This window comes from Falco naumanni, chromosome 2 (assembly GCF_017639655.2).
Source record: "Falco naumanni isolate bFalNau1 chromosome 2, bFalNau1.pat, whole genome shotgun sequence".
Lineage (NCBI taxonomy): Eukaryota > Metazoa > Chordata > Aves > Falconiformes > Falconidae > Falco > Falco naumanni.
In genome coordinates, this window is record NC_054055.1 from 32,583,161 (window position 1) to 32,600,409 (window position 17,249).

General features: G+C 41.2%; 1 protein-coding gene across 2 annotated transcripts in view; it reads left to right on the forward strand.

Annotated features, from left to right (window-relative positions):
* The window catches only part of HTR2A (5-hydroxytryptamine receptor 2A), a 28,327-nt gene extending 11,837 nt beyond the window's left edge, over positions 1 to 16,490 (forward strand). For both annotated transcript variants that reach the window (XM_040584331.1, XM_040584330.1), the window contains exon 4: positions 14,661 to 16,490. In XM_040584331.1, the coding sequence (XP_040440265.1) occupies positions 14,661 to 15,460 (800 nt within the window). In that variant the 3' untranslated portion in view covers positions 15,461 to 16,490. The remainder of the gene's footprint in view (positions 1 to 14,660) is intronic.
* The last annotated feature ends 759 nt before the right edge of the window (positions 16,491 to 17,249 follow it).

Sequence of the window (17,249 nt, forward strand, 5' to 3'; positions counted from 1 at the left end):
TGGGAAAGTACAAGTCTCAGTGTCTCTGGATTGTGGTTTGTTGACAGCTTTGGCCTTCTTCAGCTCACACCTCCTTCTGCCAAGGACAGCTTTCATTTGAAAGTCCCTTTACTGTTTTCAAAAGGCACAAATAGCCAAGGGGCTACAGGCTGGGGATCCCTGTTCCAGATCCACCACATCCTCCATCCTTCCCAGATGACATACTTGTAATTTGCCAGTTCATTCAAGCCTAATTTAGGGATGGCTTGGCATAGTAAAAGACCACTTGGTATAATATGGAATACACTGCCAAAATACATAAAATTGCAAATAATTACACACAGCACTGTATTTCGACAATATAGATTTAAAGTTGAGCATTTAAATTTGGAAGTGCTGGAGCTAAACTGGAAATATCTGCTACAATACTCTCTTTACCATGTAGTCATTCAAAACTTGGCTTTGCATTTTTAGAAGTATTTATAATCACTTCCTTAGTTAACATTTCTTTGTTTTTTAATCATACTCATGAAATCATCTCCTAGAGAGTGAACATACTGTTTGCTCTTTCCAGCTGGAGGATTTCAAGAGCAAACATTTTAGGTTTTGTGTTTGGGCAATCCTCCGGGACCCTCTCCATTTGTGGATGTAGCTGCCACCATAAAAATAAAATGCCAGAAAAATGTTGTCAAAAAGTTGTGACACAACATATAGAGACATTTGCATTAACTATAATGAAGGGCCATGGCACAAAATCTCATGAACAAAGTATTAGAGCTTCATCACCATTTCACAGGAGTAGGATTTTCATTTTGTTATTTTATAGAGACACAATATATGAGTTTTGGTAGTCAGTAACAATTATGCCAGTAGAAAGTTTATTGCCATACTAATCACTCCCCCAGCAGTGATAACTAATGAGTAAATGAGCACTTCATCCATAGGTTGTCTGAGGGAAGTTAACATTCTGTGCTGTGATGCACATTTCTGAGTTGGCTAGCACATGTATTCCGGTTATGAGACGTTACTTAAATGGTTCTGAGAGAGAGACATAAATACCGTATTTACCTTCCTCATCGATGTAAATTATTCCCATATTACCCATGTAACAGAATCCTTTGCTTCTTTCCAGAAGAGTGAACACATCTCATCCACCAGACCAACAGCTTACCACACGTACCTTCCTCTCATATCTGTGAAAGTTAAAAAAACTTGCATTTTGAACTTGTATATGGGGGTTTTTTCATTATCTGACAAGGTGGTGTTACTAACCTATACTTTTCTGTATGCAAAAATGCGGAAAAGAATAGTAATGATTGAACTGCTTTCCAAATTCTCCAAATTTGGAAACACAGACATAAAGAAACAGCATAAAAATCCATAGGGCCACATTTCCAAACTGGAGACACCGAGCAACCAAGTAAACATCTGGATGGGGAAGAATGCATTATACCAGCACATATGTGTTGTCAAATGAAGAATAATTACTATGCATACGTTTACTAATTTCTTTGTGTAATTACTTGATTATCAGGAGGAGATGAAGGATTTTGCCTATGAAAAAGACACACTTTCATTTTGTGAGCACCTCTTTTGCAAGAAACATTCTGCTTTACTGGTACAAAAAGCAATGAGAAGTGGTCACAACATTCATGTGTGGCCTTTCTACTTATTTTTTTTTTTAAAAAAGGCAAGTTTTAAATTATAGAGCTGTATTTTAAATAGCGGAGCTGTGTGGAAAGGATCTGGTCAGTCAAGGTACTGATGGCAGAATTTGTTCGTTGTCTTTTTTTAAAAAAAAACACACTTGTCTTTGCCCTGAAGACCACAAGAACCATTCTTCCCCTTGAAGCTACTGGCAGAGAAGCATTAAGCTCAACTGGACCAGGCTGGTCCTATTGTCAGGTTTCTTCAATGAATAAGTGACTGTTCATGGTTGGCAATATGACTTATAACCAGCCAGACTCTCTTTGTAGATAAACAGATAAACAGAATGTTTTAAGAAAAAAAGGCAGTAACAGTACAGTGCCTATTATAAGTTACTCCTCCTCTGAAAGGCTGTTATCTTTTAGCCAGTCGTGTACCCAGCACAGTGTGCAATACCTACAAGAATCCAGAATGGATTCCCCAGCCAGAGAGGTAATGATGAGCCTAGATCCTACCGCAGGATACTCTTTTCTGCAGAAAGTACTATGTGAGGTGTTGCAAAATGCAGAAAGGACATGTTTGCAGGCCTGCTCTGATCTTTTTCCACTAGGTCTTTACAAGAGTACATGCTCAAAAGGTGATCTTATAGTGACCAAGAAATTACTTTAGCATCTCTTACCAGAGGAACTGGAATTTCCACATAGCAGAAGCCACATGCAATATAAATGAGCAGAGAAGAAGTGCACAAGGAATCATGTTGGGATTTATAAACTCTGTCAGCTGTACACTGCAATTGCATTTAATTGCCTTCTAAATTAAAAATAGTGTTGTTAAACTAGCACTACATGGCATAAAAGAAAATGTCAAGAACAAATTTCCATTCATTTTAAAATTATAGAGAGCAATTTCACAGCTTCTTTCATGTATTTAAAAAAAATTATTTAAGACAGATCTTACATTTTATAATGTTAAGAAAGAAATACATATCACAGAATTCTGTTTTACAAAAAAAAATCCTTACATTTACCCCTGTTAACAGGAGCATTGCAAACTATTGCACACTTGGTCTGCAATTAACTTTCCCCATGCATTTCCCAGCCCATGCCATGGGCATCTTTTCTAAGTAGAAGTCCAGCTAATAAGTGTCAGGGGTTTTGTCAGAGATGACTCAACATATTTCTAATTACCTACAAAAAAATTTGGAAATACCTGTCAGCTGGTTTTGCCTATGATGTCCTCCAGAGTCACTGATGGAAAACAGCCTGTCAAAGTCCTATGACGTCCTAAAAGTAGGCTAAGATATCACAATAAAGGCTCTGTTTTTTGGCTAATCAAAATCAGAGCTGTGTATTTCACAGCATTCAGTCTGGCATTTATGTCACAAGTAAATCACAGCCACTGGGAAGACTTGTTTTCTTTTGGTAGTACATAACCCTTGTTATGATTCTGTATTTGATCTGAGCTTCCAAATGTCAAATTGACCGCTATTGCTAGGATCATGGACTGAGCTGAACCGAGCATAGTAAGAAAAATACTGCATGGGGTTTAGCTTGTAGATTTCTTCTTACAAGCGTAAAAGTGCCCAAAAGTTTTAGGTTGAATGTTTCCAGGGTAAAACCAGACCTGCCTTGCATACCACTGCAGGACATGAGGAGATCCCTCCAGCACTCAGAGCAGCCAATTTTTGTTGCAAGGGCAGTTCATCCTGTAGATGGGATACATGGGCAGGCATGTTTTATCGCTTTTTCATCTCTTTTTCAACCCTGCCATCTTCTAAATGTGACCAGGGAGCTGACTGATTTAACAAAAGAGCAGTTCCGTCAGGGTGAAGGGCATTATATACTGGCCAGGCACTGACACATCACGTACAGTATCCTGAATCATGATGTTCAGAGCAGTGCAGGTCTCTAAGCTGCTTCTCATCCTGTTTTCCCTTCCAAATTATCCATCGCATGAGGACATCTACCCCAATAACTGTCCAGCCATTGGCGCAGTCTCCTTATATAACTAGTTAGAAGTAGACTATTTGCTTAATCAGCAGCCTCTCTGCAAGCAATCACAAAAGGAGGCACAGAGAGACAAGACGAAGATCTGGATCAAAGTGGGAACTGGCCTGAGGTCTAGAAAATTCAGAAGAATTACAGTTTGGGTTGTCTGTGCCTTCAGACTCAGTGCAAAATAGTTGCTAAAATAATAATAATAATAATAATAATAATAATAATAATAATAATAATAATAATAATAATGATGAAAGATAATGCTATAATAATAAATATTATTAATATTAAAATTAAAATTATTGTTATTATTAATCTCATAGTTACATTCAGTCTCCTTTTAAACTACGCAATGAGGTCAAGCAGAACTGCAGGAAAAATCTCAGATACCAAAAGAAATCTCTATTCAGTTCATTGGAGGATTAAGGCAGAGTTAAGTAAATTATCAGCATTCAACAAATCATACCGAGTAATAATTAAAAGCCCGGAAGTATAAAAATGGAGATAGTAAAGGATCTTGTCACTCAGACTGCTCCAGGAGACATCACAGTAGTTACTTATGATCTTTCTGTAATTTCTAGCTTATTGCTACTATACAATTTTTTTAGACATTACTGTGTGTGTAGCATGTATAGTATATAATAAGCTAGCCCTGAGGAGCCTTCAGGATCTTCATAGCTAAAAAGGCAGACTGATAACATGTGATCTGGAAAGATCCTGTTACAAACGTATGGTATTTCTTTCTTTCTCAAAGCACAATTATCCCCAAATCTGTTCTCCTAGGGGCCTGAACAGTGAACATTGCAAAGCCATCTGACAAGGAATACAAAAAGGTCCTGCGCTAAACAAGAGGGATACCACAAGTGGCTGGAGTTGATCCCACTTAAAGGCTCTTTTCCTTTTCAAATTAATGTATTTACCTAAGCCAGTGACAACTGTAAATTTGTAACTTCTTTTGAGTAGAAATTAAACCATTGCTACAGGGAACTTAAAAACACCAATGCAATTTAAACAACATTAACTGAGTATACAAAAGGGAAAAAGGGTGTTTGACCTGCTTTGCTGCATTTTGCTGAGCCACAGAAGTAGCAGGTTTGTCCATCCAGGAGCTTTAAATAAAGAATAAGCAGCATCTTGTCCCTCTGCATAGAGCTAGGCTGGAGACCTAGGGCACCTCTTGCAATTTTTCAAACTAAATATTCAGCTCTTTATCATAAGGTCACTCACTTCTAATCACTTCTAATCACCATGGACGATGTGGTTACACAGCCATCATCAGCCTATGTCCCCTGGAGGAGAACATTAAGCCCAGCTCCCTCCAACTCCCAGCTGACAGCAGGATTGTAGCTGCCATCTGGCTACCTTGAGCTTTGGCTCTGCTCAGCCAGCATCCTCCAGGCAAGCCGCTTCCTCGGCTTCCTGTCCATGCTCAGCCAGACACCGCCTTACTCTCTACTCTTTCCAGGCTCGGGAGAGTGATAAGTGTCTATCTCACCAAAGATCAGACTGCAAATAAATTGGTATTGTAAATAATAATGCAATTAAATTACAGGGTGGGAGGTTTTAAAAGCCTTATACTGTTACATTAGAAAACTGCCCCCCCCCCCCCTCGATTTTTGCAGCTGCGGTTTGGTTTCCTCTAGGCACTGTGCATGCGACACGCCATCTCCACCCTACCTCCCAGCAGGTCTTCCTAGGTGGGGGGTGGGGATTAAAGTGGAGGCAGATGCACGGAACAAGCTGGAGTCCATGTAGAAGGGCTGGCACATGGGGCCACATGCCCTGTCAGCCTCACTGGAAATACAACGCCAGTGTCCCAGCTGGGAGTGCTGGGATAGAGGACCAGTGATGTACAGGCGGAGGAACCCTCCCAGGAGACTTCACCAGACCCATTTGAAGATATAAATGCTATTGACAAACTAGAGGGACACAAAACTTGCAGAAACCTCCACTGCTACCCTACACCCTTTCTACCCTGTGCAGTTGAGCGCTGGCAGGACATCTCCTTTGCGCTAACAGATACAGCAGCACTGGCACGTTGTCAGAGTGCAGGCTAAAGGTGTCACAGCACTGGCCTTGCTGGTCCTCAGGGGACTGTCAATGTTTGTAACGACCTACTGACACTGTTGTCAAAACAAGACTGATGTAAGTAGTGGTGACTTCAGATCATGAAAACACAGCTTGTAACTCATTTAGAAAAGTTGGCAATCTTAGTTGAGTAGGTATGTGGGCACATGCAGATGGGTGTGTGTTTCTGTGAAATTGGTGCTTATTTTCAGCCCTGCTTCTTTTTATGTGACACGTGGTATCCACATGCCTTTAAGCCAAGTAGGATGGAGAGTACCCATGCCTTTCCAGTCCTTGTAATATTTCATACTCTCAGATTTTAAAATGCACCCGAGGCTGCAGGCAGGTCTCCCTGCCCTCCTCTTCTTCAGGCACTTCCCCATGAGAACGTAGCAGGAATAGCTGGCCTGAGGGAGGGCTAATGAGAAAAAGAAGCCTCTTGCCGGATGCAAATCTAACCTAGCCCAGCTCCCAGCAGAAGAAAGTTATGGCTTCCACACAGTTTGCTGGTATGTAGTGGGGTTTACCCTTCTCTGTGCTTTTTCAGCATTGCCACTGACACTAGTTGTCTGTGTGCTCTCAGCATAAGCTGGGAAACATGGGACTGAGCAGGACAAAAGACAAGCAATTTCACCTCAGATGTGACATGGCAATGCGGTGCCAACAACACTGCTGAATCCCTCCCATAAACACTTCTTTGTCCCACCTCTAAGGATGGGCTAAGTTTTCACATGGGGAACACAGGAATCATGCTTTCTCAGGTGGACAAGTTTGCTCTACATGGCATGATGGCACACTCCTTACTGGAGGTCAGGCTGAATGGGTTCCTCTGGATCAGTAAATAGGAAAAGGATTTTTAGGCTCTGTTACTGGCTTTTAACCTCCTGGACTTCCTGGATTTAAACAGCTCTGCCCTCTCTTCTGCTGCAAAAGCCCAGATACCTTCTTGCCTCCCTCTTCTTCCTTGTAGATGCATTTATGGTGACTTGTATTTGCACAGTAATCTACACAAGGCAAAGAGATTTATTTTTTAACTGAGAGTTGACACACTTGCCGAGTCTAGGGCCAGGTTCTTTTGACATCTTTCTCCAGGCTTAACATCCCTAAAATATTCAGAATCAGACCATGAGGTCTAACCAAGCACAGTAAAAGGGAGATTCATCGAATTCATGGGAGACCTGTGGAAGAATCTGGCATGTGGTACATTACTTTGTCCTTTAGCCATATTGTGCAAGAATTTATTTATGGGGTAGTCTGATATTTCTTACTTATTTAGGAAAAGCTCTGTGCCTCAGTACGTATAAATGCTGTAGTAAACAAGCAGATGGAATGTACGTGTGTGTCATCTAAAAGAAAAAATCTGTATAAATTGATAAAGTGTTTCAGTTTTACAAGGTTTCTACTGATCAAGAACATACACATATTTGCTGGCCATAGAGGTGAAGGTTTTACCTGCAGGTGTTCCATACAAAAGGTCACCAATGTGCCAACTCCAAGCAGAAAGACTTTTGATCTACAAAAGACAGAAGCACTGCAGAGCTTCAGCTAAAATAAGGCAATATGCAGTCAAGAGCTGAGGACATTATTGCCTACAAGCACATAAGGAAGTTACTTTAAAATAAATAAAAAAATACTCAAATGAGATAGCAAGACTAGCTTTGGGAAGTGTGACTGCTTTGCTGCTTATGAAAGACCAGACCAGGCAGAACAGCTTTGTCAAGCAATTTCTCACCCCTTGAAGGCCTCCCCTCTGCCCACGGCAGTCAGCAGAAGATGAAGTCAGCCTGTGCAGACCTGTGCTGGCAGTAAACTAAGAGGGTTTGGTTGTAATAGCAAGACTCTCTATTTCAGCTTGCTCAGTTGAAACCACCAGGATCTGTTTACTATTGCTCCTTGCTGCATACACAAATGGCATGATCTGAAATCCCCAGTCCCTAAATCCTTTTTCAAAGTAAATTTTTTTGGACATTCATAAATATTTATTTATTTATTTCTAGCTATTTGCTAAATGCAGACTTCTATATGCCTCTGTTAGACCCTTTAGTGACCGGGTAATCATATTACACAGAGGGGTAACAACTTCTCTTGATTTGACATAGCTGAGAGAAGCCAATAAGCACCTTGGCAGAAGCCTCTGCCCAAGCCAAAAATGTCATTAGCTAAAAAGCAAAGACTGTAACAGTGGAGAGGCTCCACTGGAAATTACTGTGCAAAAGGTTGTGTCTTCTGCGAACACTCAGAACAATTGGAAAATCCAACAAGGCAATAAGAAGGACCAGATGTGAAGGACACAGAACTTCTGAGGTGCATGCAGGCAGGAACAGCACTTAAAGCCGAGAGCAAAGAAACCACTCCCTACAGTTGGATTCTTGCTGCCTCTAGGAAATAGGGCTGCATGCACATTTTGTAAGTGAATGAGATTATACCAAATCAGTAAGAAACTCCATCAGCTGTTTCCTCTCTCATAATTCAGCCCACTCTGGAGCCGTGGGTTTCTAATCATTTGAGTCAAAAAGGGACACGTGTCCTTCATTTCTTGCTCTGTCCTCCCTGTAATGCTCCTTTAATTCTGTTTCTATTTAACTTATTATTGCATTCCTACAAGTTAATTTGGAGAGACACATCTCTGTTCTTGTTAGAAATAGGCTTCAGGACTGAGGACATAAGTGAGAAACATCAGTAAGACACTGAGACTTTTCTGATTTTGTTTTTCTAAAATGAAATAGCTGATTTCTGGCATTACATTATTATAAGTGATCATTTGCAATCATTTTCTCACATAAAAAGAATTGAATATATCTCCTACTAGGCTAAATAACATGTTTCCTCAGAGATTTTCTGAGCTGCCAAGAACAAAGCCATTTCAAAATTTATAGAATAATCCAAGCATTACTTGGCACCCCCTATGGGAAGTTAAATATAATGTAGTTTTCCTTTCAGTTTTATTAAATATAACATGTGTGACCAAATGAAGTGTACCAAGGGAAAGATATAGAAAACCAGTTCTCTGTGTGCCCTCGAATAAAAAACTAAATTTGGCCTATAGACAGTGATAGGGAAAATGCCTAGATCCACTTTGACTCCAGCCCTGTGAAGATGGCCTCTTGGGATGCAGAAAAGAGACAGTGCTCCCCTAGCACCGTGACTCACTTAGCTCTTGAGGAAATCCATCTGAAAGCAAATATTATGTGGGAATTTATTATGTGGGGATATGACAGAAAGCTCCTCACCCACTCCCGCCTCCACCAACATGTGTTCCTACAGCTACAGAAGAGGTCCACGCTTGTCTCACACATGAGGAGAAATTCTAGCCCAGGATGCAGGGGACACTGCCACGCTGACTAGGAAAGGCAGAGGGTTTTTAACATTCATACTAACTAGATGAAGCCTCAGATGGTGATTCCCAATCCACCCACAACTTTTCAACATCCCCTCTCCCCAGGTGGAAATGTTTGCTTCTACACTGCCACCCATCAGCAAACTGCACACCCTTGCTATTGGCAATGTGGCTGGCACTATTTGAGCAGCAAGAAAATTATAACAGTGAAAGGTTTGTCATGACTGGAAATGGTCAGTTGGGAAATAACATTTTCAGGTGCATGCAGAAATCAGCTAAGTGTTTGCAGTTCTGTGGAAACCCTGACTCCCGTAACAGTGAGTGCCACACGCCAAGCAGAGACATGGAGCCAGACTGAGTGGTTCTTCCACAATGTTTAAGCAAAAGCTCAGAAGTAGCTGTTGCTAAACTCCAGCTCCTGATATGAAGTTCAGACACATTTGCATCCTTGACACTCAGAGGAGGACAGGGAACCCCTACAAGTGGTTCACTGTGGTATATATTCCTAGAGCAACCAAACATCCACACAGGGCACCGTGGTAGCCCAAAGGAATATTCTTTTGTGTGGTTACTTCAGTCCAAAATATTGAAATAATGTGATGGCTGTGTTGCACCAAGGCCATTTTTATACAACATGAAACTGAGGATATGCATTGTATGCATTTTATGCCTTGGGATGTAGGATGTGGATGGACATGGACATCCTACAACAAGTTTGTTGTTTGAATGTGCAGAAGTATCAAAGGAGGACATTCTCTGAGTACAGAAAGGCACCAGATACCAGGCATGGGCTTTTCTAAAGAAATGAGACAATATTGCCCCATTGAGCTGCCTGAAGGAGCAACTATGCTTCTCCAAGCAGTAATTCTTTCAGAAGTCCCTAGTGTCACAGTGCATCTCTGTGCAGTGGCTCGTCATCTGGCCCATAACCCAAGTATGTCTGAATCAATGTGACTGCTAAAACTTGAGCTGGGGCGATTTTTTCTTTTTCATGCAAAGTTGAACAAAGGTGCTGAATTTTGTCTAGAAACTGTAATGACATTTCTAAAAGGTATTTCCTATTCCTTGGACATTTATTAGGGCACATAGTAATGCTTATCTGTATTCAAATCAATTGAAATGGATATATGTGAGGTGAAAGCATGTGACTGACAGCTTCTGCTTGAAGGAGACTTCACGGAAGGAACCTTGACTTCTCTTCATCCCAAGCAGCCCAAGTATGCTACCCTGCAGGGCATATTGTAAATTCTGGCTTTGATTCACTGATAGTCTCAGCAGCTCAAGGTAGCTGCAAACCCAGTTTAGCTGTCTAGTTAAAGTGGTTTTATGGCTGCTGCATACCTCTGAAGATTTGCGACCCAGCAATGTGTACCACTAAATCAACCTTTGTCAGTTTTTCCAGGCTTTTTGAGAGAACAACAAGAAGGATGCTATTGTTTTACCTCTTAACCTTTGATGTTTTCAAGAGATTTTTGTCATTCTGAAGTTGTGCCCAAATGCTTGAGGTTTAATGCAGGATTTATTACTCATCTGTATTGTGTGGGTTCTGTTTTACACTTTATTAAAATCCATAGAGTTTGAAACAGCCACCCGTGTATAAATCAAGCTATATGAATAAACCGCCTTCTACCAGAGTAACATAATATTTAGGGTATGTCCACAAGGGAAAATGTTCTGATATAAGTGGAAATGTCAACTGGAAACACAGTGGATAATGTACCTCCAGGGCTTGAATGGATGCTCCCATTCTGTGGTGAGTGCTTCCTCGTGCTTCAGCTTAGTTTGGTTTGGAAGCAGAATAAGATAAACCATAAAAAAGCACTCAGGGGATGTCAAGACCTTTTCCAGACGGAGCTTGAGCTAGAGGGAGCCAGGGATGTGGCATGGACAGGGTGTGGAACAGCTGTTCTGTAACAGCCCTGCCAAGTCGTTTCCTCTGTTTCTACTGTTTGCACATGCCCATTTCCCAAATACCTGCTTGTCCCTACCTGGTAGCTCTGCATGATCCTTTCCTGTGAAGCTGATTTTCTTCTCTTGATGTTTGAATACACAGGCACAGTCTGTGTCTTTTAAAACATCCACAGTCACCAAGAGTGGGGAGCTGGAAAGCAAGGACAGTAAAACCAGCAAGAAATTATATACCTGAATCATCAAGATGAAATAGATCAGTCAACTTCAATCTTTAAAGAATGAATTCAGTCAGCTGCAATAATGCTAATACAGCTTAGACCAGGACTTTTTGTTATGTGTCTACGGGACAAGCCTGATCTTGACCAAATCTGAGTGACATGTAGGTGACATTCTTGGCCACGTATGATACTTCCTAAAAATTCTATCAAAATAGTGGACATGGGTTGCACATGGAAGCTCCTTTATTTATAGTTTAAACATGACTGCCTTTGAATTTGGTCCCTGTGTGGAATTTGCTATCCTCATGCTACAGAAGCCAGAAGCTAGCTGTTGAAGACGGACAAATTTTGTTTGTTTGGGCACAGGAGCAAAGAGTTTAGTCCCTGTAGAGTGATGAAAAGAGAAAATTGGGCTGGAAGTTAATTTATGCCACGCAGGAATGCCACAGTGTCATTTGTGGGACCCCTTGCATCAGCAGAACTTGGGTGTACACAAAAAGCAGGTTACAGCTGTCAATGTTCTCTGCTACCAAACCGTGGTACCTCTGGTATTTCCAGACTGCATACAGGCCAGTTACCCGTGGCTGCAGGGGAAAAACACCTTGAACGGTCATTCAGAAAAACTTAACATGACCAGTGCCAGCTACAGCTCTGCTGTGACCTGCACTTTCGCGCTTGTTAAAAGAATGACAAGGAAATGTGAAAACTCCAGCTACAAGCTGAAACTCATTTCCATTTTTTAAAGCCAGAAATCTGGATTTAGATGCCAATCTCCAGAAGCTGATAACAACAAAACAAAGCAGGTGGAGAGCTGCTGCCCTTGTATTTCAAGTGAGGAGTTGTAACTGACTTTGGCCTTCTACTTGAAAAAGCTTGCAATTGTGCTAAAATTTTCCTTTCTAGTGCTGCTGCCTCTCCTCCCATGCCCCCTGATACAGCTGAACCATAAGGTCTGTAGTAATGAAAGGCATCTTTTTACTCTGTCAACGCCATTGTTTATTTTATCTCTGCAGCTCACACTAGGTCTTTGAATGAAATGAAAAAACAGCCCTGCTGTTATCAGTGCAGGGCAGAACCAGACGGGAAGCTTGTGGCATTGCTCTGACTAGTGCTGTGCCTCCACGCAGCTGGAGTGTAATGCTGGGAGGTGCTGGGTGCCTTCGGCATCTTTCAACTCATCCAAAAAAGAAAAGGAATGTCAAAGCATTCCCCATTTCCCTGGAGGTATTCCGCACCCCAGATTACTCATCCATGGCTGGGCAACATGGCTCCTTGCAGCTGACCTCTCCCTCTGTGCTGTCAGTCGGACTGACTCAGATTTTTTTAGGCAGCAGCTTTCCTGGCATCACTGTAGATTTCCATCAGTTCAATGCAGGAGCTGCTTGCACCTCACCCACTGGCTTCTCAGAGCCCAGGTTCAAGCATTTAGGGCTTGCGCAGCAGAAACAGAAAGGGCAATACCGCAGGGTCTCCACCAGCTTCTGCCCCAGGCAGATAAGAACAGCGCTTTTGTAAATTGACCTGTGCAGACAAAGCTACAGTGTTGTTAGAAAAATAAACAGCCATGGTGTTAGAAAAATAAATATCTTTGTAGAAGCTCCAGAAGCACCAAAGGAATGGAACATATGAAGAGAATAATAGCCTAATATTATTATTATTACTGTCATTATTATTGTTTTTTACTGTGCCTGGACTCCCCAGCCTCCCTCTAGGACTGGAACGGCTGTGCTGGGCACTGGAAATGTGTGAAATGAAGAGACAGCCTGTGCTTTTAAAGGGTTCCCTGTCTAAGCACCAGAGTGGAAAGAAAGGAAAGGAAGGGTCGTAGAGGGAAGTACCACTGAAATGCTAATGTTAGGGGATGAGTTTCAAGACTCAACTGTGAACCAGTAAGGACATTCTTGGGCACACAAGGGACAAGGTAGGATACAGCATCATCCTCACATCATAAGAAATTCTTCCCTAATGAATTTTTTCTTCCTCAGAAGCCAAATACAGCATCTGAAATTTCTATTCAAAGATGCAAAGGGGACTGAAGCCCCCAGATGATGCTAACTTTCTGCAGGAGTCAAACTCCTCATTGCTTTTATCCAGAGAGGGCTGCATTATCGCTCTCTGCTTCACAACTCCACTTTTGCTGTCTTCACAGCACATCATCTTTTTCACTGTCTGAATATTGCCTTTCTTGGAGAGACAGTATCCATTTGGGGGGTGGGGATGAGACAAATATTGAAAAAAAACCACCCAAACCCAACAACCAAAGCAAGAGCAGCTGTTTGATTTTGCTGAGACACTAGCAGCATTTGCAGAAGTCCCTGAGGAAATGGCTGAGTGGGCTTGAATCAGACAAAGCAGTCCAAGGAGAATGGACTTCATCAGCCTGGCCTGGCTGTTCATAACAAGGCAAGGACACAGCACATGCTCCAGGGGAAGAAAAAGTTTGCATGGCTGCTGTTGCCTCCGGGGCTGTGCATTGAGAGGGCAGCCTGTAGCAGATGGCAATACCATGAATGGACCTTTGCAGTCCTGCACAGAGAACCACATCTCAGGCTGCCTCATCTGGTATGTCACTGCTTAATATATCCCTGTCATTCCTCTGGCTATTGACATGTAAAGTGTTTTGGGTTTTTTTTAGCATTTATCGTCAAATGTATGAAGATTACAGGGAGAACAGAAAAAAAGCCAATGAAAGATTACTCTCAGAGATATGAGAAAAACTGATCTTTCCTCTTAAAAGCAGTATTTCACAGCCTAATCAGAAACCAGTACCCAGAACACTTGTAATTCTCTTATAAAAACAGCCCAAGACCACTCTCTAAGCCGCCCCAGAAAAGACAAACATAGTATCATTTTGATCATAGTTAATAAAAGCCTTTGCCAAGGTGGCAGGAACCAAGAGGCAAGTCTGGAGATCATTACAGGGGCCCAAGGTCCAAGGGTATAAAGCAGTTTTTTATGCTTTTGTTGCTACCAGGTGTCATGGGACAGCTGTATGGAAGGACATGTGTTCTACCTGTGGCTGGGGTTTCTGTGAAAGAGAGAGGGAATTCAGATTAGAGTAACGGCAAAAAAACTTCGAAACTGTAACACTGCTCTTCCTCTGCCCTTCTTTGCTGGAACCTTGTAAAGGTGGTGGTAGTACAAATGTCAGAGCCTAGCAGACCACATTTAGTTCCTGAAATTCAGCATCTGCAGGATGAATGTTTCACACAGCATCTTTTCTTAGGACAGCCCCAGTAAAATGTCACAAGAACAGGACTAGCATTGTGCCGCTGCTGAAACATGAGATGCAATATAGCTCATTCCCCTGTGTCAATTCAGTCTGCTTTGGGATATCTATCAATTGTGGGTCCATCTGTTAGTGCTCATTTGTGTCCTATAACCATTTATTCTTTGAGAAATTATCTGTATATAGCTAAGAGTGTGGGGGTTTTTTTCTTGGAGATTGGAAATAGTGGGGTTTCTTACTGTGTTTAACCTCTTATTTTTCTAATCTACCTTCAGGTATCTCCATGCCTATACCTGTCTTTGGACTACAAGATGACTCCAAAGTGTTTAAGAAAGGCAGCTGCTTACTTGTGGATGACAATTTTGTCTTAGTAGGCTCTTTTGTGGCATTCTTCATCCCTCTAACCATCATGGTGGTCACCTACTTTTTAACTATCAAGTCGCTGCAGAAGGAAGCTATGCTATGCGTGAATGACATTGGCCCAAAGACCAAGTTTGCTTCATTTAGCTTCCTCCCTCAGAGCTCCCTGTCCTCAGAGAAACTCTTCCAGCGCTCTTTGAACAGAGAAGTGGGGACTTCTGGGAGGAGAACCATGCAATCCATCAGCAACGAGCAGAAGGCTTCCAAGGTTCTTGGCATTGTCTTCTTTCTGTTTGTTGTGATGTGGTGCCCGTTTTTCATCACCAATGTGATGGCCGTGATTTGCAAGGAGTCATGCAATGAAGAAGTCGTTGGAGGACTACTTAATGTATTTGTTTGGATTGGCTACCTTTCTTCAGCTGTCAACCCACTTGTATATACGTTGTTCAATAAAACCTACCGTTCAGCTTTCTCTCGTTACATTCAGTGTCGCTACAAGGAGGAGAAGAAACCTTTCCAGCTGATTTTAGTGAACACTATCCCAGCACTTGCATATAATTCGAGCCAGCTCCAGCTAGCACAAATGAAGAGTTTGAAAAAAGAGGCAAAAATGATGGCTAAGGATTATTCAATGGTCACGATAGGAATACATCATTTGGATGGTACCTCCAAGGGAATTATCAGCCCTGCAAATGAAAAGGTTAGCGGTGTTTGACGGTCAGCAGCTGCCATGACAACCACCATGTGTACGCTGAAAATTTCACCTGGTTGTGAGAAGCTCTGATAGCTTAGGAAAATCAGCCCTGTTCAAGAGACCCTCCAATAACATCACATACTCCTCATATTATCCTGTGGTTGAAAAGCAGGGATGAAATGGTATCAAATGTGCAATTTTTTTTCATACAGTACTTTGGCTATTTTAAGCACAGGCTTTATTAAACTTATTTTTTTAATATTCTAAAGGATATATTTCTTAAAGAAAAAAAATGCAATTTCTGGTATTATAACATGAGCTGTGAAGAAACCTACGCATTTCTTTTCTCTTTGCAAATGAAAGCTAAGCTTTGATGTTCTTGCAGAGTTGGCTCCAGCTAGTTTGTCTTGCTACAATGGAATTTTGTTATCATCAACTGAATGAGCACTTTACAGAATTTTAAATAAAATGATGGTTAATTTGCTAATATATATTTAAAATAAATTTTAATGTATTAAAGAAAAATCTATTAAAACCTGTAGAGATTAATTATATGGACATTTTGGTAACAGTGTTTTTATGGCTATATTTTTCCTCTGAGTAACCATTCTGAAATGTTACTGGGCTTTTCTGCCATTCATTCTATAGTGCGAATTAGCAAACTTCAAAGGTAAATTATACTTGAATGATTCTTTGTTTCCTCCACCACTCATAATCTTTATTTCATGTCTTGTGCTTTATCTCCATTCAAGAAGTTTCATCTGTTCAGCTTAAAACTTAAAAGTAATCTTTTCAAAAGTAATTATTGGGCTTGATTCCCTGCTCCTTCCCACTGAAGTTGGCAGGGAAGTGAAGTGAGAGAAGAGTGGAAAATCAGGCACAACATTGCTGAATGATTTCAGGAACAATTCCACATCCATGCCTCTGATTCCAACAGAGTCTGATTTAAGTAATGTCAGAGGAAATTTTGAATGAGTAAAGCCTTCAGTAAAAGGTTGCAGCAGAACCTCGTCATTTCTCTTCGGTTACAAAAGCTGTTATAAAAAATGTCCTTCTGGTTTTGTTTTAGTGCTTGTAGAGCCAGAATTATAAGAAAACTTTTAGTTGCTCCAAATTGTTTTCCATAATTTCACTGTTTCACTGTTATGGTAGATTGCTCAGGAACAGTAGGTATCTTGCACTATTAGGACTTAGCCTTAACGAAATATGTATGGACAAATGGAACCCACTTGAAAAATAACAGGACTTATAAGCGACACTGTATTTCACCTACATAGCTCCAAGGGCACAATACATTACATAAAGAATGTCAAATACATTGCTTGACAGGAATGCCTAGTCATGAAATTGCTTCCTTTTGGGCATCATAGACCATTTCACCAAAGCCAGTGAGACTCTGCTGGAGAGCAGAAATATAAGTGTCGCATTCACCTGCAAAATCTAGATCCAAGCATTTGATTAATTCCATGAATTTTGCAGCCACAATCATCAGAAGCAGGATGCATTCCAGTTTCAGATCCTGTCCACTCTGAAAAAAAACACTGCCTGGCCCAGATGCCAAACCCTAATGCCCTCATGAGTCCTTCTCTTGAAATTGTTCAGTTTTTAGAGACCCATTAAATCTCCACTAAGACAGAGCAAGAGAGAGACAGGGAGAAACTGAATCTGATTCTAGGCTACCAGCTGGGGGTCTTTGGAAGAGGAAGACTTTTAGCTTAAAATACTGATCTGTGGTAGAAAAGGATTTAAAACTTGGCTAGGTATTTGGTTGATTTCCAAGAAACGGCTTTTATTGTTCTTTTGCCAGTAT